This window comes from Rhinolophus sinicus, linkage group LG10 (genome assembly GCF_036562045.2).
Source record: "Rhinolophus sinicus isolate RSC01 linkage group LG10, ASM3656204v1, whole genome shotgun sequence".
In the NCBI taxonomy this organism is placed as follows: Eukaryota; Metazoa; Chordata; class Mammalia; order Chiroptera; family Rhinolophidae; genus Rhinolophus; species Rhinolophus sinicus.
This window is the reverse complement of record NC_133759.1, coordinates 32,371,216-32,398,247: the sequence shown is the minus strand read 5'-3', so window position 1 is coordinate 32,398,247 and position 27,032 is coordinate 32,371,216. Positions and strand designations below refer to the sequence as shown.

The 27,032-nt window shown below is 37.9% G+C and overlaps 1 protein-coding gene across 1 annotated transcript in view; it reads right to left on the bottom strand.

Moving 5' to 3' along the window:
* Window positions 1–27,032, bottom strand: part of DNAJC13 (DnaJ heat shock protein family (Hsp40) member C13) — a 99,804-nt gene continuing 72,772 nt past the window's right edge. The window contains exons 34-51 of the mRNA XM_074314084.1: window positions 26,872–26,950; window positions 25,331–25,466; window positions 23,517–23,620; window positions 22,892–23,005; window positions 21,439–21,555; window positions 19,886–20,063; window positions 18,060–18,151; window positions 16,252–16,351; window positions 14,870–14,944; window positions 14,548–14,660; window positions 13,686–13,855; window positions 13,490–13,532; window positions 12,904–13,077; window positions 11,355–11,534; window positions 10,888–11,028; window positions 9,234–9,377; window positions 6,854–6,953; window positions 1–856 (exon numbers count right to left, since the gene is read on the bottom strand). Coding sequence (XP_074170185.1) covers window positions 750–856; window positions 6,854–6,953; window positions 9,234–9,377; window positions 10,888–11,028; window positions 11,355–11,534; window positions 12,904–13,077; window positions 13,490–13,532; window positions 13,686–13,855; window positions 14,548–14,660; window positions 14,870–14,944; window positions 16,252–16,351; window positions 18,060–18,151; window positions 19,886–20,063; window positions 21,439–21,555; window positions 22,892–23,005; window positions 23,517–23,620; window positions 25,331–25,466; window positions 26,872–26,950 — 2,167 coding nt within the window. The 3' untranslated portion in view covers window positions 1–749. The remainder of the gene's footprint in view (window positions 857–6,853; window positions 6,954–9,233; window positions 9,378–10,887; window positions 11,029–11,354; window positions 11,535–12,903; window positions 13,078–13,489; window positions 13,533–13,685; window positions 13,856–14,547; window positions 14,661–14,869; window positions 14,945–16,251; window positions 16,352–18,059; window positions 18,152–19,885; window positions 20,064–21,438; window positions 21,556–22,891; window positions 23,006–23,516; window positions 23,621–25,330; window positions 25,467–26,871; window positions 26,951–27,032) is intronic.

Here is a 27,032-nt window from a genome sequence, read left to right as displayed (position 1 = left end):
TCTCATTAACAAAGCAGTCAATTCCCTTTATTTTTAAAATTTTATGTACACATATGAATGATCTGTATAATGTACATTCAATATAGAAAGCTTTATATATTTGATAATGTATAGAACATTTCACAATTACACTAATCTCTTACATAACATCTTGACATCCGTTTTTAAAATTTTTTGCACAAGCTCCTTTTCATTTAATTTGGTAAAGCCAGTTATACGTACCGATGTGTACTGTGAACTCTCGGGAGGTTAATGGCCGAGGACAGGACACCAGTGAACAGATGCAGGGACAGAAGCTAATAGTGTCCGACATGGGAAGAGGACAGCCACGGAGGCTCGATGCAGGAGAGAAACACCCTTTTCCACGGCCAAGTGACTTAGCCCAATTTCTGTATACTGTATGTAGTTCACACTAATTCAAAAAAACATTATAAAAACTAGGAAGGAGTTTTGTCTTTTTGATTCACAGTCTTGTAAACAGATATAAAGGAACAAAATGTGCTTACATACATCAAGAAAAAAAATTCTTGTGTACCCACTTAGGTTGATCCACAGAGTGCTTTCTTATAACGTGATACAATTAGAATCACTGACTTTTTTCCTAAATAAAAATATATTTATAGAAAAAGGAATAACACTGTCATGAAACCAGGAGAAAGGCAGTTAGAGTTTGTTTCAACGTATCAGCTGGAGGAATGTGGACCGGGCACCGGCTGGCCTTTTGGCGTTCGCTGTCTCTCACAAATGTTTCACGTGTGATAGCCAAGGTCGCCTGCCTCGTGGTCTACAGGAGGTGGCAGATTAGACATGACTGACGAGGATGTCCCTGCGGTAAGGTAGCCAGCAACTCCAGGTCCTGCAGGAGACACAGGAAAACACGCATCTTCTAAAGACCAGAGTCATGTGAAAACAGTGACCATAAAAATGTCAGAACCTCAGCAAGTACCTCACTGCAAGAAACTGACCATCTATTGGACTTATCTAAATGTACAACTAAACCTTAACAAACACCTACATTAACACCATTTTCATGGATTGCCTTTACTATATGACAAAGTTAAAAACAATTTCAAAATTTATGCTGGACAGTAACACTGCTGTGGAAATACGGAAACAATTTCCCTTCTCACATCTGGGAAGTTTAAACTTTCAGAAAATCCTAGGCACTGGAGGATAGCTATGTCAAAGTTTTAAAAAAAGGGGGGGAGGAGGATAAACGGGGGAAAGAAATTCTACGCTGTCAGCCCCTCCAAAAGTCATACTTGATGAAATTGCCAACAAAAATACTTCTATCCATCAAGTTAACCTATTTTCATCTGGTGCAAAGAAATGCTACTTTAACAAGTAACACCAAATGAACAAGGGTTGCTACACCAAGATCTCAGAAAGAAAAGGAAGGCTTTGGACACGTCATAGGTCAAAATAAGAATGCTGTGGGACAAGGTTATCAATATTTTCATTTTGTGTCTTCTTTGAGTCCAAGTTTCTATTGCATGAAAATGCTTAATGCCAGCTTTTAGCAAGATGTGTCCTATGAGCATATAGTGGCTTTAGACCCTAGTCTAGTTTACCTTAAACACAGCAGAGACATTTAATTACATCTCAGAATCACTGCACAAACTGTACAGAGTACTTGCAAGAGACACTAGAGCATCATACTGCACACTGAGAAATATTTTTAGCTGAAATTGTAGGAAACAAGGCAAACAGCTAAGGAACATTGAAGGGTTAGGACTGGAAAGGCAGTGGAAGCGGCATGCAGTTAGCAAAATGGTTCTCTACCTGCTTCAGAGAGCTACACAGAAGTTAGCAAGCTGCCTGGCAGAGCGGATCTAAAGCCCGCTCCTGAGGTGAAGGGGACTGCTGCCAGTTAGAAGGGAAGGAGAGACACCTGAGGGGAAAAAGAGAAATATAAGCAGCACGGGAAGTTGTGAGGCAATGCCAACCGCAGAGCAGTTTGATGAAGGCTGAGACATGACAGGAACTGATGGAGGACAAAAGGGGCACAATTCAGATCATCTTGTTTTTCACCTCATAGGCTTCTGTATCGAGGATATGACATGGCTTGTACCGCTGAGCAGACACCGTGCATCTAGTGTGTGGTTACACGGCCAGAGACCGCTCAGCCTGCATGAACAGTAACATGCCAGAGTGTGCCCAGGCACTCGAAACCATAAAATCAGAGAACTTAGAAAAAAAGATTTTCCCTTTTTAAGGCCCCATGAGCCTGCATCTGTCAACTCCTGCCTTCCACCAAACAGGGCGCCAGGTCTTCCACAGACGGCTCAGGAAGAAGACCATCTGGTTAACACACCCCTTCTGACACCGTGGTTCAGAGCTATGGCACCCGCCTGTTAGATCACTTCCCACCAACCTATCACTCTTTGAAGCTGAGGCAGCAGCAAGATTACCAGGGAACAATCGAGCAAATCTCACCAAAGATGCAACCCTTAGGGTAAACTCCCAAACACTCCACGCTGGTAGAGTTCCTGAGCACTTCTGATTGTGGGCTTAACTTGGTTCACCTCAAAGAAGTAGATTATGTGCCCCAATTATGAATGTTACATACGGGAAATGGACTAAGGCTGCAGTTCTCAAACTGTGTGCTGAGGCACCTCGGCCAAATTCACAGGGGCATTGCTGGACATTTGAAATTTGAGAAACACAAAGATATCTACTGGATACCACAGAAACAACTTTCAGGTTGGGCATGACTACTGAATAAATTTAGCTATTAAGCACTGCTTTTTGCCTAGAGGTACATGAAAAACAAAACCGCTAAGATATTAAGGGCACTGTGAAATGAGGAAGTTTGGGAACTTCTGGACTAAAATCTAAATTGTGAAATAACGGGCCTTGAAGGATTATCCAGAATATTCTAGCCCTATCACTTGCGTCTTTAGAAAAGACAAATCAATCCCTGGATGTTTCGGTAATGAAGTCTGAGATGGCCTCTCCTTGAGGACATGTCTGGTTTCTAGAGGCCAGAAGGTACCACCTGGTTATCAGGATGGGATAGAACAGCTGTGTTCTCCAGAGAACGGTGGGAGGAAGGAGTAGGGGCTGCCAGAAACACGGCATATGGCAACAGCTTGCAAGGCTGTCAGACTTAAAAGGAATGAGAAAAGATGGAAAATTAACAAGGAGTACCACAAAACGGAATTGGCCGCCATGATGGAGTAGAGGAAGGAACCCGGGCTGAAAATGAACACGGGATTTTCAGTGGGGAAAACAGAAAAAGGAAGCCCTGCCTTAGCAGCCAACGTCCTACAATAAACTGACACTGACCTCAGGGGATCTTTTCTAACATCGCTCGTACTGTGTAGTCTGGGACAGGAGTAAAAAGAAAAGCAAAATGTAATAAAAATGAACTCTGCAAAGAACTAAGGGACTGGTTTGAGGACAAGCTCAAGAATTGCACCCTCTCTCCCTTCAATGACTTTAGGAAACCAAGCTAACTACCCCACATGCCTCTAATTAAATAAATAATGTATAGTCTTCATCTCCGATTCTAGCTCCTAAAAGCACCTTCATTTTCACCAGCTTCTCTTCCTGTCCCTGTTCCTTCTTTCTCTACTGATTTTCTACATAACTTAATCTGAAGATTTTCACTGCTGAAATTATTTTAACAGGACCTTGAACTTGTCAGTATCAAGCTCTTCTAGAACCTAATAAATGACTAAATAACCCAGGGCCCTAGACAATGAACAACCACCGCTTATCTGCCTTCCGGGTAAAATCCTAGAGGCACTTTTAGATAAGCATCATCATAAAACGAAAACAATATTCCAGGCTAGAGTCAGCCGCACAGTCTCATCTCAATTTATCAGCACTGAGTAATCCTTGGACATTTTTTTTATTTCACCCCAAATCCTGAACATGTGACTGAATGGCATTTGCTCAGCAGCCAGAGAGAGGAAAATCATAAATGTATTTTTTGGTCATTCTCATCTTATTTTAACATAGTAATTAACTTTCCTTTATTGTTCCCCATATCCTAAACAAAATCCACTTACCGTGTTTCCCCGAAAATAAGCCCTAGCCGGACAATCGGCTCTAATGTGTCTTTTGGAGCAAAAGTTAATGTCGGACAATCGGCTCTAATGCGTCTTTTGGAGCAAAAATTAATAAAAGGGCCTTATATTAATTTTTTGCTCCAAAAGACGCATTAGAGCCGATTGTCCAGCTAGGTCTTATTTTCGGGGAAACTCACCCAAAGGTATCAGTTAGAAGAAAGGGCTAGTGATGTATGTTCTCACAGAACCTTATTTCATTTGCAGATTGATTAGAGAGGGGCTGGGTACAATATGAACCTTCTCAAGATTGAGGGGAGGTAAGGGTAAATCTAGCATTCCAATTCAGCACAAAATTGTATACATTCCACGTACTTCCACATAATGCGATTTTACCATTATTAGAAGTACATGCCCCTTTTATCAAACACATGACACACAATACATCAATGGAAAAGCTCAAATACACACAAAAACATCTGGCAACCCAAACAGTAAGTACACATCAACCCAACTGGCAAGACTAACTCTTCAGAGTTAATCCCAGACAGGACAGAACAGAGCTGATGGGAAAATCTTCTCAAACAACTAACATCTCAACAAAAGAACATCCCTGATTGATGGTGTGTTAAGAATTGGACAATTTCGGGGCCAACACAGCTCGGAGCTAGTCCAGGCTGTCCCATGTTAACATGGCGGCAGGCTTCAGCAATGGCCTTCAGAACGGCCAGGCCTTTTCCAGGCTGAGGTTTATACCACCACCACCACACCCCTTGACTGGCTTTGTATAAAACTTGCCACCCCTTGACCAGGCCCAAGAATGTGAGGAAATTTGTAAAGTCCAGCCTTTCTTCTTCCTAGTCCTCTTCCATACCTTACAACACATCACAACTGCTTCTCATTTAAGAAGCCACCGCAGGGATCCAAGGAAAACGAAAGGCACAGACAGGAATCTTCACTCCCTGTATTTTTCTATAGTTAATAGGGAATTTGGATGGAGGTGAGGATCAAAATGATTTCTAAAGGAAGTGTAGGTCTCTGAAGATAAATCCCTGTCTCTCCCATATTCTAACCACAGACCGTTTGGCCCACAGCCTGTCAATAAGTCCAGGACCTGCACCTGCAGTCTTTTATTCCCTCAAGTCAAGTCAATGACTGCTCAATACAGTGGAGAACAAAAAGGATCAGAGAGGCTTTCCAGTAGGGAAGCTTATAATCTACATTTTTACAATTCTTTAGGGCCAATTTTTAAGTAAGTTTACTCATAGAAAGGGAAAAATAAGGCCAATTTTTCCTATCATGACATCCTTCCAAAGCAACGAATGTAATGCCACAAAAATGTGGTATTATGGATACTTTTGGGAAAAGTCTAAGGTCAAGTTTCCAGTGTGCCTATAAGAACATACTTCTACTTAGAAGCTACAGCTTTACTGAAAATTTGAAAGAGATAATAAATAGCCTAAGTCCATATTCTAGGTTTTCTCTCTATAGAAATCATAGGACAGGGATGAAAATTAGAGGGGAAACATATGGCACTATGCTCTCAATGTACACACGTGACCCAGCTAAAGCACCAGGTTTATAAATTTTAGGGCTCTGATTATAAATTTTAGTGGACTAATATTAAAGTGGTCACAGTGAAGGAAAAAATAGTGTCACAACTGAGTCTAAAATTAAAACCAAACAAAACTTTCTCCAAAGTCCCTATTTTTAAAATATTCATGACTTAGTCTTCATGACTTACAAACCTCTATACTAGCAATCAGGAGTATTAAAACAATTACACGGGTATGAGAAACATGGTATTAATTTTTTCCTCTCAATTTACCTACATCATCTCCGGTTAAAGGAGGATGGAAAGCTGACAGTTTTTAATACACAGTGGCCCGTGAACAATGTGGGAGTTAAGTGCACCAACCTCCTATGCAGTCAAAAATATGCTTGTAACTACAGTCGGCCCTCCTCATACGTGAGTTCCCAACCTTGGAGTTGATCCTTGAATATGGGTTTGAGCTGCACGGATCAACTGGAAAAATTCACAAATAAGTGGACCCACACAGTTAAAATCCGTGTTGTTCAAGGGTCAACTGTCAATTTCAGGCAGACGGCAAGAACCACCTCATGTTTTTAAGGTTAAGTTCAATTGAAAATTTTTACACCAGAGACTATTATTTCATCTTTAGCATATAGCAATAGAATCCTGGGCTTTCTTTTTAAACAGAAGCCAAGTGAAAAATTAGTATTCTAAAATTATTATACAATTAGTGTGTCAAATGGACAAATGTCCTGAGCTTCAAAATTATACTATCTTTTGATCCTTAAGCAGTAAAACATCTTTTTCTTTATGGTACCCACATATTTCCTCCTATGAGAGGACAATCCCTAAATATTTAGCAAAACTACAGATTACCCACTGGAAACTTAAAAGAAAAATATTTCACATACATATTTGGAAGTTCAACCTATTATTTTAATGGAAATGAAATGATACTATCAAGTTTCTGATACTGTTATTTCTGAGTAGGCATTGCTCCACTATTTTTACATGTTCAAGAGAAACATTTGAATCCAGCCATGATCCAAATATAAGCTGTGACAGCCCTGATTCACTGCATCACAATTGAGCAGGGTCCATGTTTCAGTCAGCACACATTCAACACAACAGCCGTTCACATGCATCCAGGGCTGAAACTAGAGGTCTCCAGCATGCCCACAGCGCCCCAGGACAGGTAGCTAGTACCCTAGCAAAACCCTCCAAGTGCTATTCATATTTTCAGTCTAGTCAGGACCAAAGGGACGCCCAAGTGGCTTCTTAGGGCAAGCAGTTAAATGTGGCTTACCTGTGAGGTATCCTGCTGTTTGTGAGTCAGAAATAAACAAATCATGTTTCTGATCTTTGAAGGCACTCCAGACTGAAGAACGAGAGAGGATTTCATTCACCTGGGGAAGTAAAGCAAACTCTTTGAACATAAATAAATTAAGGACGAGGTGTTGGAAGACGGAACTAAAGAGAAAAAGCAAACTTCCAAGACAAAAGGAAGAAGACCAGCTGAGGAACAATCCAATGATGGAATGAGACCCAGCATTCATGAAACACCCCACACCAGGGACACTTCATTAAACCAGACCTAAAACAGTCCCCAACAGTCTTCCCTCTAAACTTGGACTCTCATTATTTGAAGCTGCAATTTACTGCCTTGTATGTAATCTGGGCGGGGAGATTTTCTCGTGATAGTAGCAACTGGCTAACAGCGTGGTGTGGGCTCACGCAGCACCCCTGAGGAAGGCGTGTGGCGAGAAGATGCTGCAAACTCGAGCTAAAACTTACAGCAGTCTTTCAAATTATAGGCTGTGACTTGTCAGAAGTGTATGGAATCAATTAACAGGGTTGTGATCAACATGCTTGAAAAAGTAAGTTAGGTTAATTTAATAGAAAACAGCAGAGTAACACATATAAAATGGGTATTGTTCTGTGATAAATATACACAGACATCTGTAAATAACGTGTGTGTGTAAATGTCCTGGACTAAGATGAAAGACATATTTCTTTCTGCGTGACATAGATTTTAAAGCTTAGGAAATTCTAACTTAGAGAGTATCTTTTGTGTATCAATGTTCATATCAAATATTTACTGAGAACCGCACGTGTGGCACCCACAATAGACACAAAGATGGGAAAGACTGTCTCTGAAGGGCCTACAGCCTAATAGAAGAGACAGCGCCAGATAATTTAGTGGTAAGCGTTAAAGTAGAGATACACATGGGCGCCACATGAGTCCCAGAGACTCCTTGTCCCAACCTTGGAAAAGAAGCCACAAGTGATTGGCTGTGAGGAGGTGGAGGAGGTCCTATTTGGGAACTACCACACTTCCTCCCTCCCGTTGGGTTATTGCTAATTTCATCAGCAGGAACCCTGAGGTTGGTGAAAGAGAAGACAACTGGCTGCACGTGGTCCACAGGAGTGGCTGTGCGTGGCACTCAGAATACTCAGAGGCAAAAACAACAAACAAGCTACATACACCTGTAGTTAACGACTGCAGCAACACATGCTGTCTCTCTTCTTCAGTGTCACTTTAAATTGTTCAAATGGTGATACTGATAGAATGGACAATGGCATAAAAATGTTCCTTTAGTTGGAACACACACGCACAGTGAGTATATTCACTAAAGGAAAGCTTTAAGTCAATTTAAACCTACAAGAGAACATTAGTAGGTAGAAACAATCCAAATACCCATCAACAGATGAATGGATAAACAAACTGTGGCACATACACATAATGGAGTATTATTCAGCCCTGATACCCACGCAGGCTACAACATGGAGGAACCTTGAAAACATGCTAAGTGACAGGAGCCAGACACAAAAGGTCACATATTGCATGATTCCACTTATATGAAATATCCAAAATAGAATTCACAGAAAACAGAGTGGTGGCTGCCAGAGGCTGGGGGTAGGGAGAAAAAGGGAGTAACTGCTTAATGTGTATTTTCCTCTTTAGAACTAGATATGGTGGTGGTTATATAACATTGCTAATGCATTACATACCAATTAATTCTTTACTCTAAAAGATTAATTTTATGTTATGTAAATTTCGCCTCAATTAAAGAGAGTATTAGTAGATAGGGCTATACATTAACACTCCATGAGGAACTTCTCAAAAGCAACACAAAGAATGAAACCAAAGAGGAAAATTCAATTACCAAACTGGCTTGAAATCAACATATGCATGTAGCTGAAACACATTAATATATAAGTCACAACAAAACGGAAACCAACACTGTAAGTGTGACTGAAGAAAGGAGAAGAAACTAAAATAATGTTCTCTATCTTTTAAAATGGCATTATGGGATGGTTAATGAATGTGGTTATCACTATCCATCTCCTAGAACTGAAAGTTAATCTTCACCAGCATTAAATGCTCAATACTCAAGGCTGAAGAATTTCAGCATTTTTCTTCCTGAAATGTCCAATGTGCTATCTCTATCCAGAAAAAGAATGCTCCTAGGTAACTACTTGAATATATGGTTTGTGTTTTTCCACTGGTTATGAGGCAGCTATGCTAGTCCATCCTTGGTCTTGTGATCTGCTCCAGTTACAGCCAGCAAAACCACACCTGTACGTGGCAGCTGAGCAGAGATGCATGGATCGCCCACAGCGAGACCCCTGGCTTTGAGAAGACCTCGCTGTGATCGGCAGACAGTTAGCCCGGGCAGACTCACCTGTTCTCCATGCTGCAGGCTTCGAGTCATTGCCTTGAGCGCTTTAACAATCTGCGCCTTAGTGGCTGCTGGGCTGTCCAGATTTTCAAGGCCAATGCCTTCAAGTAATTTTAAGAGGTACGGGACCAAATCTGCTTTCAGGGCCTAGAAGACAATATTAAATAAGCATGTATACATAGATGGGGAAAAAATGTGAACCATCCACTGGAAAAATAATTTTACCCCCAGGCCATACCTGGGAGAGGGCAATCTGCTTTCTTTTAATGCCACATGCAGATTTTAAAAAATGATAACGACATTCTTATTTAATAGGACTTTATTCCATGCTATCAACAGTTCGAAATGCTATATACTGATTATTTAATCCTCCCAACACCCAGAGATGTAGGTACAATTATCGTTACTGAAGGAAAAATCAATGCATGGAGGGTGAAAGTGTGGACAGTCACAGAGCCAGGCAGTGACTGAACCTGTATCTTGACCTACGAGATGGAGAAGCTGAGCTTTTAGCCACTATCCTGGGAGCAGTCTAATGACACTATACTAATGGGCAACAATATTTAAAGTATCTTCATATTTTTTTCACATTTTCTTAAAACCTTTGCATTCACCATACAGTTCCTATCAGTCTAATAAAAGCTAAATAATACTCTGGTATCACAACTTACAATGCCCACTCTGAAACTCAACGGGAACAAGAGGTGGAGGTAATGAACATTTAGTGAGTGTGCCTTTTAAAAAATTTCTCCTAACAACCTTGTGAGGTACTCATAACGTTACTTTACACATGAGGAACCAGCATTGTAAAGTTAAGTAGCATGCCTGAGGTCACAGAGCCATCAAGTGGTAGAACTAGCTCATGGTCTTTCCAATACAACAACCCCCTGAGCCAATTGTAACTCTGAACATCAGAGCATCCACTGACCTCCTGGAGATGTACCCAGTACTTCTAACCTGCCTAAGTGAGGGCTGGGGTGGGCAGGAGAGAAGATCTGAGAGGAAAAGGGGTTGGGAGAACAGGAGGGCCAGGTAATAAACATGCAGGATCTTATTTCATGCTAAGGAACTCTCGTGTCACTTGTCATCTGACAAGTAATGAGAAACCACTGAAGGGTTTTTAAGATAAAGAGTGACCCAGTTATATTTAAGCATCATATTTTAGAAAGATCACTGTCACAATGTTTAAATTTACACTATGTATTTCGTCCCTTCAGTGTCTACATTGGTATTCTACATTGGTAACCACATTGTCTTATTTTCATTAGGTGGGTAGTTTCTGAAAAGGATAATAAATATCTTGATATGTTTTTTATACATGACTTAGGAAACAAGGAAAGAATAAGCAGAATGAATCTTTCCAAGGAGGATGAAGCAAATTGTACAAAGCAAGCTAACGATAAATGTTCAGTACGTAAATTTTAAACAGAAATTGAAACATCACAAAAGCACAGCTGGCCCCGTTTCTCTGTGTGTATATACACACCTGTGCCTGTATGTGTGTGTATAAAATATAAAATCATTTATGCACAAACTCAAAAATCACCTCTCTGCCAAACCTAAGTTAGGGAAACAAAGCTATGATAAGTAAGTGAAAATATATTTGTCTGATGTATTTGCTTTCCTAAAATAGTGCTGAATCTAGAAAGTCACTTACTTGTGCTACTAAGTCACTCTGCTCCTTCTGAAACATTCGATTAATTGCTTCACAGGCCAGACCAACAATATCTGGTCGCTTTTTCATTCCATTCATCAGTGGACCAATGGTCTCTAAAGATGCCATAGCTCGAACACACAGCTAAGTGCCCGAAAAGAGAAGGTTACTTGTAGAGTAGCAATATTTTATATAGCACAGTAAATATCATAATAAAATATATGAAAAACCTACATTCAGTTCAAGTTTAGTAATGAACTGAGTCAAACTCAGTCTTCCATTAATTATATCATTGAAACTGGTTTAAGAATTGTTCCAGTACTATGTGGTTCATGCGGTACCATGTGGTTCACAGACAGAAAGGCGCACACACAGTAGGGAAGGGATTTATACTGCAATGTACATTAGTCAGGAAGAGGGAGCACAGATACATTCTAGAGCTATCATCTACTAAGTGGATTCACCAGTACCTCATTGTCAGACAGGGCATGGATAACCCGAATGGCACTCTTAGGAATGGCATTGTTCCGATGATTCATCGCCTGGATAACTTTGGGAAGATGACCCAATGGTGGGACCTGGTCAGCCAGCTGAGGCTGCGCGCTGAAGAGACACACTGTTGCTGTCGTCAAAGTTTCCAGAGTCTCTCCCTGGAGGGTATAAAACAAACAAATAACTACAAAACACTGACGAAGGCCTCAGTATCTTTGGCAACTACCTGGTCGTCAAATCTAGGATCCCCAAATTCTAAGCACTGATACTTGAAAACTGATTCACAAATCCTGTGAGAACTTCCCCACCTTGATTAAAGGCATGAATTCAGAGGACTGTAAAAATGTGGTATCTTAAGAATACCAATAATTCAGGAGAATGCAGAACTAGTGAAATGTTTTCCCCAGCTCTATTAAAAATCCTACTATTTAACATATCTGGCCGCCATAATGCACTTTGTATCGGGCACAATGGATTGCAAAGACCTGTAACATATATATATCCATAACATAATGTGCCTTGAATAAACATGGAAATTGGGGTGTGCCCCAAAAGAATGGTGACATAGGAGGAACCGGTAATGTGTTTTTCCCTTTCCAAGTTTCTACTTTGAGGATTTAATTATTTAAACACACTATATGTAGTAAAAATCCTAGTAAAGAGAAAACGTGACTATGTAAATATTTCCATACTAGTATTTTTCTCAAGTTTTGCTAACCCAATAATAGTAACTAATAATTTCTAAGCACTCGACATGTGCCAGACATTACGCAAAGCTCATTAAAACCTCAGCCTTAGGTGCAGGTGCTGTGATCATACAAAAATGAGGTAACTGAGGCAGAGTCACAAGGTCCCGCTCAAGGTCACAAGGCTGGTCAGTGGTGGAGCCGGGACTGGGGTCCAGGACCACCTCACAAGGCAGCCTGGGCTCTTAACCTGTCTCTATAGCCAGGCTGTTGAACAATTCAACCACAATCATGTACCTCAGTTATTTTTAACCCCAAGGTTCAAATAACAAAGTCTTATATACTATCAGGGTTTCTAACTCACCAAACCAAGACCAAGGCTACTTTTTCAGTCCTGCTTTCCCTGCAGTCCTTTGAGAACAGCCACAGAGCTCACCCCTGTAGTTCCTACTCTCCTGTCAATTTCTATACCTAGGGGCATCACTGCCATGTATGGAAAGCCGTGTGAAGAACATGCCCTAGCAGAACACACTTCTATTGAGATTTCTCCTTAAAATCACTGAAATGGGGTGGCAGCAACGTTCTTTCTGAGCTTCTGCTACTATTAGGAATACCATCTTCTCAACTGTGGTTCAGAAATAACCATTTTATTAAGGAGTTTCACTTCTGAACGTTCCAAAAGAAAAGATGAATGGGTATACTTGAATTTAAATGTGCGTGCTATACTGAAAGAGGCAGTCAATTCTTAACGTGTAGTCAATGAGGATGGTGTTTTAACAGAAACACTAGCAAGTGTATTTATGAAATGACTTGAAATGTCGTGCTGATGGCTGAAGCTTACATGAGGATTGTTCTTCTCCAGGAGCTCAGTTAATTTTTCTAGTAGTGCAATAAGAAATTCTCTAGGTTTTCTTAGAACCCAAGTTGGTTGTGCAATAAAGATTCTCAAGAAAACTCCTCCAACAGCAACTTCACCCTCTGCTTCTCCAAACACCACAGTAAAATCTTCAGGCAACTTTAAATAGAGAAAGACATAGTCAAGTCACTTAACTATCATTAGTTGTGCATCGAGCAAGAAATGTACTCTGTTACATAAAGACATGTTCATGAAATTAACTAGTCCTTAAACAGTCATTAACATAATCAAACCATAATTATTATAAGTTCTATGGTCTCTTAATAAAATGAAGAAAAGTCACTTACTTTAAAAACGAATACTCCAACTTTTATATTTAAAACCTTATTTTCCTGGGGAAGATCTTAGTGTCTTAATGACAAAGTATCTAACAGGTTGGCATTAAACTATGAGAACTAGAGTTCATGACTTAGGAGGAATTTTAAAAAATACCGCCACCCCTCAAAAAAAAAAAAAAGACAAATAATAAGGTAAAATGTAAAATTTCTTTCCTGAATAAAAGTATATTTACCTTCCAGTTTACATCAGGGTTGTCTCGCTGATTTTTAAAGTGCCTTGGGGGAGAGAAAAGTGGGTATCAGACTTCAGTCACAAGGTACACTTTCATTAACCTTCAGGTAAGTCTTAGAGAGGCGACAAAGTGAAAAACATTTGCTCTTCCAGGTGACTTTACCTGAAGGCCATCAGTTACAAGTGTCTTTACTTACTCTAGCATCATTTCTCTAACTGTTGTGGACACTTTATCTCTGGAACTGTCATTCCAAATTAACTCAGGATTTTCATGAGTTCCTTCAAAAATATGTACAGCAGCTTCAGGGTTGTCTCTCATGGCATCCATGAAAACACTTGGTAGAAATTTCATTAACGTAAGTCGAACCTATATGAGATTTGAGAAAGAAATAAAACCTATTGCAGACATGTCAATATTTGGTTTGTTTACATTTCTCTAAGATAGACTATTGCTGTAATTTGTGTTACGGCTGATATGGGCCATAACTATTATCCAGAAGTTCTGTAATGGGTGAACAGATAAACCTTGGTTTATGCAAAGGTAACTTTAACAAGCCTTGCTATGATCTGCTCCTAATTACCTATCCAGTTTCATTTCCATTCTCTGCTTCAAATTTAAGAAATACTCCTGTATGGCCTTAGTCCTTCCTAGGGTGGCATAGCCTCACAACACAGAGGTGGCCTGTACAAGGACACAGCTCACTGTCTCCTCCACAGCTCCCTCCACAGGCCAATCCCCAGTGTGAAAGCCAAACCTAACCCATCCTCTGTCATAACCAAAATATACTTCTGTTCTTTCTTCAAGGGGCACAAACAATGTATAACCATAATCCAAACACTCTCTTAAGACTTCTCAATTCCAGCGCAGGCTTCCCCAACTATCATTTTTTACAAACTAGTAATACATAGGAACAATTTCAGGTATGCTAATCTTCCAACTTTCACATCATGTTATTTCCTTATTCTCACCTCCTCAGATTCTGGTGAATCATGAAATCAGCATCAAAGTAACAGAACTTTAAGAATTAATTTCTTTCTAAGAACCGAGTTCATGCTTACCTTTGGACCTATTAGTTTATCTGCTGTCATTTTAGCAAAAAGTTCCGCTGTTTGGGCTCGAACCTGGGGATGTGTTGAATTGCAGAACATATCCAGTAAATAAATCAAAGCTCCTAAGAAGGAAAAAGAGAATTAGCATTCATACTATACATAAAGAATATAACTTTTCTGATCAGAATTCATTTTCACCTTATTTCAACTCAAGGCAATTGAGATTTTTAAAAAACCTGTAGGCCTTTCAAAGCATTTTCTAGTTTATCAGACTGTACTGAGCTTCATCATTATTGAACATGACTGGATGAGAAAGCACTTCATACATTACCTTTTGCCATTGCTTCTTTGATTATTTTTGTACTTGATGTCAAAGCATAAAGAGTTTCCAGAACAAGCTGACGACCTGCAGAGGAAAAACCAGTTCAAGGAACGCATCATCAGCAAGCTTACATATACTGGGCACCAACCCTGTGCGAGGCAGGGAACTAGGTGCTCTAAACGGGGTATCACTCTTCCATCTTCACAATGACCAGGGAGACAGACACTATCAGGGCCTTGCTGGGAGTGAGGAAGATGAGACCAGTTAATCAGCCCATGGGTTCACACCCAGTGAGTGGCAGAGCTGGGTTTTATATAGAGGTCTGACTCCAACGTCCACACTTGTTAAGTACTATGCTACACCGTCTTCCTACCTCATTGCTCACTGCATAAAATCTTCTCACCTCTTGACAGGTGGGGACACTGATCAGGCACCTAAGCTTTGCATCTGGTGCTATTATCTTAGAGAAATGAGCAGGAAGTAGCAGCTCCAAGCCACTGTTCCAATCTAAGACCTAACAGCATCCTTCTGGACACAGTCTGTGTACCTCCCGGTCCTTGTCATCAAAGTACACTGGCTACTGGACTTGACTCCTCTAAAGTCAAATGGCAATGACAGACAGGTGAGCAAAGAAGTAAAGAGATGGCAAAAAGCACGGAGGCTGCCAAGTATTAGGCTGAGACTGAAACACCACCAAAGACCTGTAACTGGACTGGGCTAGGTTAACACACAGGAGAACAAATCTTCAGAAGGCGACTACTGAGAGGAGCACAGCACTGTCTGTTAGTGCAGGCTGTGTGCAAGTAATCAGGCTGGAAGTAATCGGGCTGTGTGCAAGCAATCGGGCTGTGTGCAAGTAATCGGGGTGTGTGCAAGCAATCGGGCTGTGTGCAAGCAATCAGGCTGGCATATTGTTTGAAACTGATCTTATCTTGGTGGCAACAGACTTTCAGCATCAGATCAGTAAATGACAACGCAGAATTGAACTCTTAAGCTAAACACAAGGCAATTTTTATCTTCAGTCTTTTTTCTATCATCCAGGACCAATTATTTTTTTTTATAAACCACAGAATATTAGTCAATCTTCAATTAATCCTGTGTAGTTTATACTCAGCAAACTGAAAATCCTAGGTTACTTTCCTTTGCATTTGGACCTCTCTCACCTCTGACTTTTAATTTTTGATATGGGAAATGCAAAATACTCCTATCGATTTATGTAAAACATAATTAGGAAGACAAATCTAATATAAAGAATATCACTTAAAACATTCCAAAACTAAGCATGAATAACATTATGTCAGAGGTTTGTATTATCTATGGGTAACTACCCCCTTCTATGGGTTGGTTCGCCATTCTGTGGTTTCCAAAATTCCATTTGTGAATATACGTACTTGATGGCAATGAATGTAGAAGAGCCAATAAATTGGACAAAACCATTGATTCAGCAATATTGTTGACACAATCTTGGTTAGATGTCACTATATTCACAACCTGAAAATTAATCAACAGGATATTAAGAGTTTTGAACATAATTTCAGACCTAAATCAAATTAAGTCACATTAGTCAGACCTAAATAATTCAAGAATTCACAAAAGTGAGAAAAAAATGTTTGAAGGACAAAATATTTACTTTTTAGAGAAGAGTTTAATTTTAAAAGATTGGCTTTATTAGTTGATCTTTTGAGAAATAATAAAAAATGTATGCTCATGTATATATTACACCTAGTAGTTTCCTATTAATTTAGAGGTAAGAATTAAGTATTAATGTAACGATGATCAAACAAGTTACGTTAGCACCAATTCACAACCTTGAGGCTTATAAGCCTTCAATCCTACACACTGCAGAACTGTGGTGTACACTGTACCGTTTTCCAGTTACAGATTTGGGGTGGGAATGGTTAGGAAGATAGTGATCCTCACTACTGGGATTTTCTGTTTTTAGAGGGAGAAAGTAAATGTCTTCAGGGTTCAGCACAACAAATTGGGTTTCTATTTCCACTATACAGAAATAGGCATGTTCTCTCCCTCTGTTCCCCTTCTCCCCCACCTCGGCTAAGCCTCTACCTCGCCAGGCCTCTCTGCCACCTCAGCTAGGCCCATTCTCTTCCCTGAAAATGTATCATTACTAAGCCTTGCTTGTATACTGAAAAAAAAAAAAGGAAAGAAATAGGCATGTTTTTCTTTCAAAGAGGATGACCTCTCAAGCCTAACTCTTATTAATGTTTATTTTAAAAGTTACAAGGTAATTGAAGAAATTAAGTAGAGAAGCCTGCTTTCCAATTAAAAGAACATGCTTGTTAAGCTTTTTGACCATTTTAACTTTTATCATTAAAAATCTCTTTTAGACCAAAATGCAATCTAAGAACATGTTACACAAATCCTTCAAAAACCACTCATTAACCTGCTACTGCAGGGTTGGAAGTGATGTTCTTTAGTCAATTCAGTGTTACAATGAGCAGGATCATCTGAAAAATGATTCTGGGAGCTCACTCTGAGTTGCCTGGACAACAAGGCCCAGTGACCAGGACCTTCCTCCTTCTCCCAGAGGAAAAGGATTCACCCAAAACAGCTTCCTAAGAAACCAGGGGTTTCATTCTCCTGAATGAGAGGCCTCCAACTTCTTTTGGACCTCTAATGCCTATAGGTTTTGGGCAACTGGCTTTCCTAGACAGCTCCTGTAAATGGCACAGTACCCCAGTTGTCTGTCAGTAACCCCCACTGCAAACGCTGATTTGCACTAGACCCATAAGAAGGGAGAGCGACTGAGAACAGGGGCAGGATCCTTGTTCTAGAACACAGATTCACAGTGTGTAGCCAGCAGAGTCCCCTGGTCTCAAATCTCTCTTTGTGGGGACACAGAGATCGGGGAAACCCTGACTCTTACTTGTAGATCTATGGCTTCCAAGCTTCCTGAGTAAAACCCATTTCTTAACCAAACCACATGCAATGTACAATGCATCCCAAGTTCTAATGCATAACAGACAACGATCACAGAGGAAATGACCTTGAACAACACTGTGTAACATTTGCTCTTAAAATGAGTACATTAATTCAAATTTAGAAAACATTCACTTGTCTAATAGACAAAATGAAAAAATCCACATACAAACTTCCATTCAACTACAGATGTTAATCGAGCTCAACCCACATACAGTAAGTAGCAGGAAAGGTAACATGCTTTACTACAACATTCTTTTACCTCCAAAGCCAACTGCTGCACTTGACCAGCTCCATGGACTCGTAGAAGAGAAAATATTAATTTAAAGTGCCCAATGCATTCACTTTCAGAGCCTAGAGAATAAGAACAAAATGTTTCCTTTTTATTTCTAAGAGATGTCCTAAATTACAAGTCTTCCGAAAACCAATACACACTGTTATTGATTATCAATCATAAATCTCTGTGATAACCTTTTCTCAACACTGGAGATGTGAGGTGAGTAGAGTATCTCTAAGCGGCAGTAAGTCTTAAGAGGCAAAAAGTAAGCTATTAGTAAGTTTCTTATGTTTGCTTCCATTTCCATCCCCATCCCTAGCCTCAGGATAAAAATAAGAAATTTATCAAATACACAATCCAAATGCAACTCAAAAACAAAAGGTGTAAAGTGGTAATTTTATAATACTCTTTATCTCTAGACCTTAGAGCTAACACCCTAAGCCTAATTATATTTTGGGAGAGTGTGCCATCATCTGGCTTTTAATTAAGACTGAGTTAGAACTATGCCACTTGAGGACTACATTACAAACAACTGATGTGCATATTAAGGGGCTCCTTGTGAAAATACATAACACTGAATGGTATTTCCATCCATTCCTATGCACCTCAAACCCCAACCCCTACATTTACTACTATTCTATTGTTAACAAAACAAAAACATTAAACATTAAGGTATTGTTCAGTGCATTTTTCCTTTTGCTATATGGTAGTAAAACAGTGTAATTTGTAATCTTTTGAGGCCCCATAAGGTAATTCATACAACCCCACAATTTAAAAAATCTGAAAACATCTATAAATAATAGGTTGGTCTTAAATTCATTTTCAAACCATTTCTTAACACATAAGAATTATCATAAATACATCAGTGACACATAAACCATACATGATCCTGATACATGAACTTTATAAATGCTATCAAAATAAAATTTCTGTGTAAGCCCTTCCTCAATTTTTTTAAGTTACAAATCAACAGCCTGCTTTGCTGCAATTTATTTGTACATAATATATAACTAGTAAGATTCTCGTACGCCAACTCCAAACAATAAAAAATGAAGTTTCCTGCAGATTTTATAATACTGCTTTTAATTAACATCCCAATGTATTCCTTGGGAATGACTAATTTTTCTAATAACATTTAATTACTGTTGTTTTATTTGAATAATTTGTTGGCATTAACAAAAAGGTCAGAATTTTAATAATACTGTAATATAACATTAAAAGTTAAATTGAATTTGTATTGTTTTAGGTTGTATATTCCACATTTGTTATCAAAGCTAGAACTGGAAGAAGTGTTCTGATTTTCACTTATCCATCTCCCTCGAGTCAGGCAAGAATAATGTTTTTGAAAATGACCTCTTAAAGATAATTAAGAATGAAAATTCTTACCTTTTTATTATTTCAAATTTTATACACCAAAAATTTCAGGCAATTTTTCAAAAACATGAGTAGCTATATACACATGACATTGTCAGGACTGGAAGAAGCAAAAATTATATCACCTAATAAATATATCTAATTTAAGCACTTATATTTGGTGTATCAACTTATGTCATCAATTTGAAATTCTATACTATCAAGTTATTCTGCCTTTTCAACTCACTGAGACTTTTATAAACATGATACCTTGACCTCTCTTTCCAACCTACTATTTATGGGGAAAAATATTATGGGGTCAATTCCTCTTAATGTTATATGGATATAGCATTATAACTAAGTAATTTCCCCTGAGTTATCCTGATAAAAATAAGAAATGGCATTTTTAAAGCCCTTTCATTATAAGGATCTTACTAATTAAGGGTATATTCACATACCTGGATTATATTTTATGACATTTCTCAGAGCCTCCAAAGCCATTTCCACTCGTGGCAAGCGGTCTCCGTGTTGCTCTGACTGCACTTTTGCAGCATGTGTGATAGCCATGAATGTGTGGAGGTACTGGGCCTGGGAGCCTATGTAATCCAAGAGACTTGCAGCAAACGCTTTTGGAACCTAAAATGAGTGGAGAAATGTTTAAATACAAGTTTGCCCTCAGAAATAACCTGCAACAAAGACTCCATAGCTAAAAAACAAAACAAAAAACTTCAAAAAAAACTTCAAGCTATCAAAGTGATTAAATTATACATACACATGAATATGCCTATGGATTGACTAAGCAGTGGGGAGACAAAGTCCAGCTGCTTATAAACCGTTTCTCAACATTTTCTGTCCCAATACATTAGAGATCTGATATACTCTCACCAGTATTTCAGTAGAACAATTCTGAGATTAGAGCATCTCTTCCCTTTACCAATGAAAGTAATTGATGCTGTGATACGTAACTGCAACAATTTGGTTATATTTTTGTATTTAAAAGTTATATATATTTAGAATATAAACTCAAAGGACAGTTTTGAACGAGACTTGACAATTCACTGAACTCATTCTGCTTAACAGCTATTTATAGGTATTGTTCTGTGATAAATAATGTATTTTATGGTTTAGTAAATTCATTTTTATCCAAGAGCAAACTCTAAAGCAAAGCTCCACTTCTTCAACTGCCCCCCAAAAACACTACAACAAAAATTTCTACATGATCCCCAAGCACTAAGAAGAAAAAGAAGCTCCTCATTTGCTTCTGGAAGTGATTCGGGATCATCACAGAAATGAGCTGGTATGACCCCAATCATCTTTGAAAAAGTCTCTTTGTTCTCCACTTGTATTTTCTTATATTCTTCTAATAATCGGCCAAAGGAGGACTTCTGTCTGGTAATCTGATATTCTACATAATGGAGTTGAGTGTGTAAATGACCTTGAACTTCCATAAGAAACTGGTAAGCTGAAGGCATATGTACACGACACAGTGGGGTAGCATTATGCACAATACAGTGATACCTCGGTTTTCGAACGTAATCCGTTCTGGAAGACCATTTGAGTTCTGAAACATTCGAAAACCAAGGCACGGTTTCCCCATTGAAAGTAATGCAAAATGGATTAATCCGATCTGGACCTTTAAAATCAACCCCTAAAATTGCAAATTTAGCATGAATTTTACTATCTAATGATACCATAGATCCATAAAATTTACGGTGTTCGTAAACCAAAATGTTCGTCAATGGAAACATTCAAAAACTGAGGTACCACTCTATAAGGAATAGCTGGGCCAGGAAGAACTTCTTACTCATGAATCCACAAAATTAAATTCATCAACATTCCAAATAAAGAGGCTCATAAGTTATCAGTGGTCATCCCATCACATACCCAGGTTAGTATAAAGCACTTGGCAGAGAACAGGCATTATTTCAATGTATACAGTGCGAATATACTGGTAGCTTTCAATAACAAAATGAGCAAAAGTATCAGACAAAACTGAAAGTAGAGAGCTTACCTCTAGCTGGAAAGTAGGGACTTCATTATACACCCTAACAAAAATCTCACCTACAATAAGTTCTTTGGCATGATCACTATAGACAAATTCTGATCCATAAGTTTTGTCACAATCACCCTTTAAAAAAAAAAAGAAAACAGACTGTTAGATATGAATCAGAATCATTAGTGTCTGGTTTATAAATCTATCCATATTCAGCTTAATAACTTAACAGATAAATAACTTAAAAGACTTATTCATTTTCCAGAGAGGAAAATGTGGTGGGATACACATACAGCACTCACTGCAACTATGTTTATAACCAGTAAGATGGACTCTAGAATGGGCACAGAGTTATTTTCTAGTCCAAAGATTAATATTGTAACTCATTTTAAAATTTCAAAACAAAATCACAGACGTCAGCCAATGAAGTATCTTAGAGCTAATGTCCATAAAGCAAATGACATGTGGCTCTTTTCACTCTACTCAGATATTTGACCTAGTCTGATATGGGATGATAAAGCCAAGAAATGAACATATTTGGATTGGTTTTAAAAAGTAATGTTAAATGAAAGTGCTGGAAAACAGAGTCTCTGAAATTTTTAAAAAAAGAGTAATATTATATAGGTTGACTAATCAAGAAGAGTTTCCACTTAAGGAAAAGGAAAAAGACAGAAAATAAGAATGGGAGAAAAATAATCTCAATGAAGACTTAGGTTGATATCACACAGAATTTAGGTTGGACTGAAATAAGCAAAAGTAGATAATAAGTTATAAAATGCTAAAGAAAGAGATGTTGTATGTCTCTTCTGGTAAAAGAACAGATGTAAAGAAAGGCGAGACCTGTTCTCCCTAGCTCTGCAATTCTCAAAACTTCTATCTACAAGGAGTTCTGAATGACTACCACAAAATGAGCTCAAAAACAAATTTTGTATAATTCAGGATGTAACAGTGAGGGTTACACTTTAATAATTTCCAAACCCGCCAGCATTATCTTCTAAACCACCATGACTTAACCATCTAGTGTATGCATTATCTAGGCCTTCTCCGTATCTCCCATCCTACTGTCTATTTTTTTTTTTTTAAATGGCTTAATAGCTTCTCCACTGGAAGGTAGAAGCATTGGAGAAATTATTCCAATTGGATACCAAAAAGCAATTTTGATTCACTTGGGAAAAGAGGCTGAAGAAAACAATTAAAACAAGGCTCCTGGGTACAAAAACTGGTTATAATAGAAAACAGCTACATGTAAGTGGTAACAAAAACAACAAAAAAATTCTGTGTTACTAAATACAGTCAGAGCACTGCTCTTAAGTGGGCCAAATGTTAGGTGACAAAAAGCTATAGGCTTGTTATTTAAATGGAGAAAGAATGGGGCTTCTATTTTGTCAATATTAAGTTAATTTCCAGACAGAGTAAGTTACCCAAGAAATTTGAGGAAGTTACACAAGAAATCAGCAAAACAATAACATACTTTTTTAACCATGTTTTCTTGTTGGGATTCAAGAAATTCAAGTAGTTCTGCCCTTGTAGAATTGTTCCATATCAAATAGGGGTTCTCTGTGTTGCTGTTAAGCATCTTCAAAATCTAGGAGACAGAATACGTTTTGTAACATTTACCAAAAAAAAACACCAATATTGAAGTTATCATTTATTAAAATTGTCTATTACACTTAGAAATAGATGCCTTAAGTATAATGGATGTCAATAATAAGGATCTCAATAATTCTAACAAGTTTGTTAATATCCATTTGCAGCTGAGAAAAATCAAGGCTAAGAACTATCAAATTACTTGCCCCAGTCTCACAACCCTTAAGTGGTGAAACTAGGATTCAAATTTGAGTCTGACTTCACATTCTTAACATTGGCTCCGCTTTGGTGAAAATTATACAAGATATTTTGTGTTAAAGCATTTAATAAGCACTCTGTAAATATAAGCTTAAGAAGAATCATACCATACTGCCTTTATACACATATTATTTGAAAACAAAATCTAAGACTTTATGAAGCATACGCCTAGAAAGGGAAACAAAATTTAGGGGCAGAGAATCAGTTCAGGTTTCCTTGGCAAAGCCCTGGGTCAAAGCTGCATGAAGTACTTCTGCAGACATAGCTTGTGACTGCTGAGCTATCCAGTGTGCTTTCCCTTTGTTTAGCGCTCCTCGATCATCAATGTACATACACACAGGCATCTGACTCTCTTCTACATGTTTTAGAAAAAACTTTTTACATTTCACATTTACAGAGCTCTATGACAGGGGGAAAGCAGAGGGTTATTACCTCCATCTTATACAAAGATATCCAACTTTTGTTTTCAAAACATTTATTAGTTAACTAAAATGACTGAAAAATTATATCATCAGGAAAACTAAAACTTTGAGAACTGACAGTTTAAAATAACCATTTTATTAAATCCAGATGGTGTTCAAGCCAAGATTTTGAAATGCTACTTTTTTCCTTTTCTTTCTTTTCTTTTTTTTTTTTTCTGTAGTAGTTAATCAAAAACTTGCTAGTACCGTGTTTCCCCGAAAATAAGACCTAACCGGGAAATAAGCCCCAGTATGATTCTTTAGGATGACATACCCTGAACACTGGATCTTATTTTCGGGGAAACAAGGTATTTCTAGAAAGAATGTTTTCAATCAGCAAAACCCATCACATTGGTCCCAGTAGTCTTAACACATACATACACATGTGGTAAGAAAGAAAAGTGAATTAATTTTGAGTTCTATCAGATCAGGTCCCTACCTCAGAACTCACTGGGTATAAACCGTCCTGGGAAAAGACACAGCTTGAAAAAACATTCTGACCTTGACATCAAACCAATGGTGAGCCACCACTGTATCTTGTGGCTAGTATTGTTATCAGTCATTTAAAAAAAACCAATAGTTTGAAGGATGTCTTTAAACTCTTTCTGATTAGTAATAAATGCCATATAACTAAATAGTTCCAAATGCGTTGTGGTCAATTCATATGCAAAAGTGAATCAATTAATCATTACTCACTCTCTAATAACCCAATTGCTAGATTTCCATGCTGTCCCCTCCAATTCATACTTAAATTGCAACTCCACTTGTTTTCAATTACCCAGCAGTCCTCCTGCTTATCTCAGATCCCCACTGTCCTCTCTTCTTTTTCTCCCAACATCATTCTACTGAGCAAATGATCTCCCACTTCGTGCAGTAAGCCAAGTTCAGTTCCCAAGCCAATGGACACCAGCCATATTGAAACTAACTCCCCACCACAAAGTCTTAAAAGTTTTCAACATACTCCCAGCTTTTTGGCTGCTACTGTTAGGTCTACCGCAAATGGTCCTGCAAACATGCTAGAAATTCCCAATAACCCAGCACACTGCAATCACAACTATTTCATCTATAACAGTATTTTTCAAACTGAGGATTTTGAGAGCTACCATAGGAAAAAGGGGGTGTGAAGAGAAGTATATGATCATTTGAAAAGTTTCTATTGCTTTTTAAAGACCAGAACACTTGTGGTATTTTCAACCTTCACAGACTTTTGGATTCATGATAGGCACAGTCTTTCCATATGTGATTTAAGAACATTAAATGATCTAATTCCAGAAACATTTTAGATCTCATTTAATATGTTTGCTGCTAAATGGCTAAACACAAAAACTAATCAAGACGCTCCAAGGAATGGAAATGTCCTTCAGGAAGGAATAATGAAACCTTGGTGGAAATGAAAAACATTGAAAACACAGCTAAGAAGTGGGAGGTATAAAACCAACAACATTTTGGGCTTTTCTATGGAAAACTACTCTTTTGCTGTATTTAAAATGTGATTCCAAGAGTTTGCAATAATAATTATAAATCTATTCAAATATGAGGTAGAAACAAGTAACATGGCAGAATTAGCTGGAGAATAAATTAAAATTTGAGAACACATGCTTTACCTTCTTTATGACGGTTGAAGAGGATACTCTGTGTTTTCAGAATTAAAATTATATTCTCTGGATCTGGTCCATCCACTATTTTTGCTGATTTGGTACATAAAAATTCATATGCTTTATTTACTTTTTCAAACATATCCTGTAGTAACCGAAGATAATTAACTTTTAATTTGAAATATTTGAAATCACAACTTAAAACAGAACACAAATGGTTTGTATTTTATCAATAACTTCTTCAGCTATTATTTTGTTTTGCTTTTTTACATTGAGGAATTCATTCCAACTGTCATCTAGCTGCTATACTTTTAAGGTGAAACTTTTTTCCCCCAAATAGCTATTCAATGATCTCAACACCATTTACTGGAAATTTCTTCTTTACTGGTTTATACCATAAATATATTAAATTCCTACACACTAGAGAGTTTCTAAGTTGTTATAAAAATAATTACATGACCTACTGTTTATTGAGTACTGTAGCAGTACTGTGCTAAGTGCTTTACATACATCATTTCATTTAATCCTCAAAACAGAATGTTAACCATTATTCTCATTTTTTTACATGATGTTAAATTACTTCCCTAAGGTCACAAAGTTAATTGGTGATAGAGCTAAGACACCCAGATATGATTCCTAAATCCGTGCTCATAAACTACTATCCTATATTATGCTCCTTGGTCTATATGTTGATTTTTGTGCCAGTATCATATTGTTTTACTGTTATAGCTTTATGGAGTGTTATAATATCTGGTAGGTTAAGTCTAGCAATTTAATACCGATTTCAAAATTTCTTCCTATCTTGATTGTTTCCTCTCCCAGATAAAACTGAATTGCTAAAAATTTCTCAAAAATATCATAGGCTTCTGATTTAAAATGTCTTCAACATATAAAAGCAGCATCTTTTCAATATTTTCTTCCCATTCAGGAATATTGTCTGTCTCTAAAAACAACACTGAACTTGAAATCAGTGGAAATTACTCCAAGTTTCTAGTAATTGAGTATTAGTCCTAGTTTTAATGGTTCTTATTTCATTTCATCTTTTATGAACTTCCATTGGTATTTTCCAGTAGGACTCTGGAAGAGGCAGGATTGGGAATGCTGGCAGCAGATGACTTTAAGTCCGAACCAAAATTTCTACTTTTTCAGTTAGAGTGATGTGAAGTTGGATATAATTAGAAAAAAATAAATTACCCAAAGCAATCTTGATGGCAATGGTATCACCTACAAATGAATTAAATTCAACCACATTTCTACCTTTCAATTATTCATGTGATTGCTCATTAGAGTTAACTCTCAGACATGGATATGGAGAGAGAATAAAATCCCTAAGTTACTAGTAACAATGGCAGTCCTTTTGATATACTGAGGGAGGACCATTCATGCAAAAAACATGGGCACATGGGCTATAAGTTAATTAAACACACACTGGGCATATATTATGAGGCAGACATTGGCACAGAGGATGAGTATATCTTTTCTCTTTCTAAAATACTAAAAGAGCAAAAGGAAGTGAACCCAAAAGCCCTGATTCCAAAGACATTACATACCCTGCCTTCTGGATTCTTATCAGGATGGTACTTTTGTGCAAGTCTGAAGTAAGCTTTTCTAATCTTGCTCTCATCATGCCTGTTAAATAGGAAAATTGTGTGAATACAGTAAGGTAAAAGAAAAAAATATTTATAATCATCTAAAATTATATTTTAAGAAC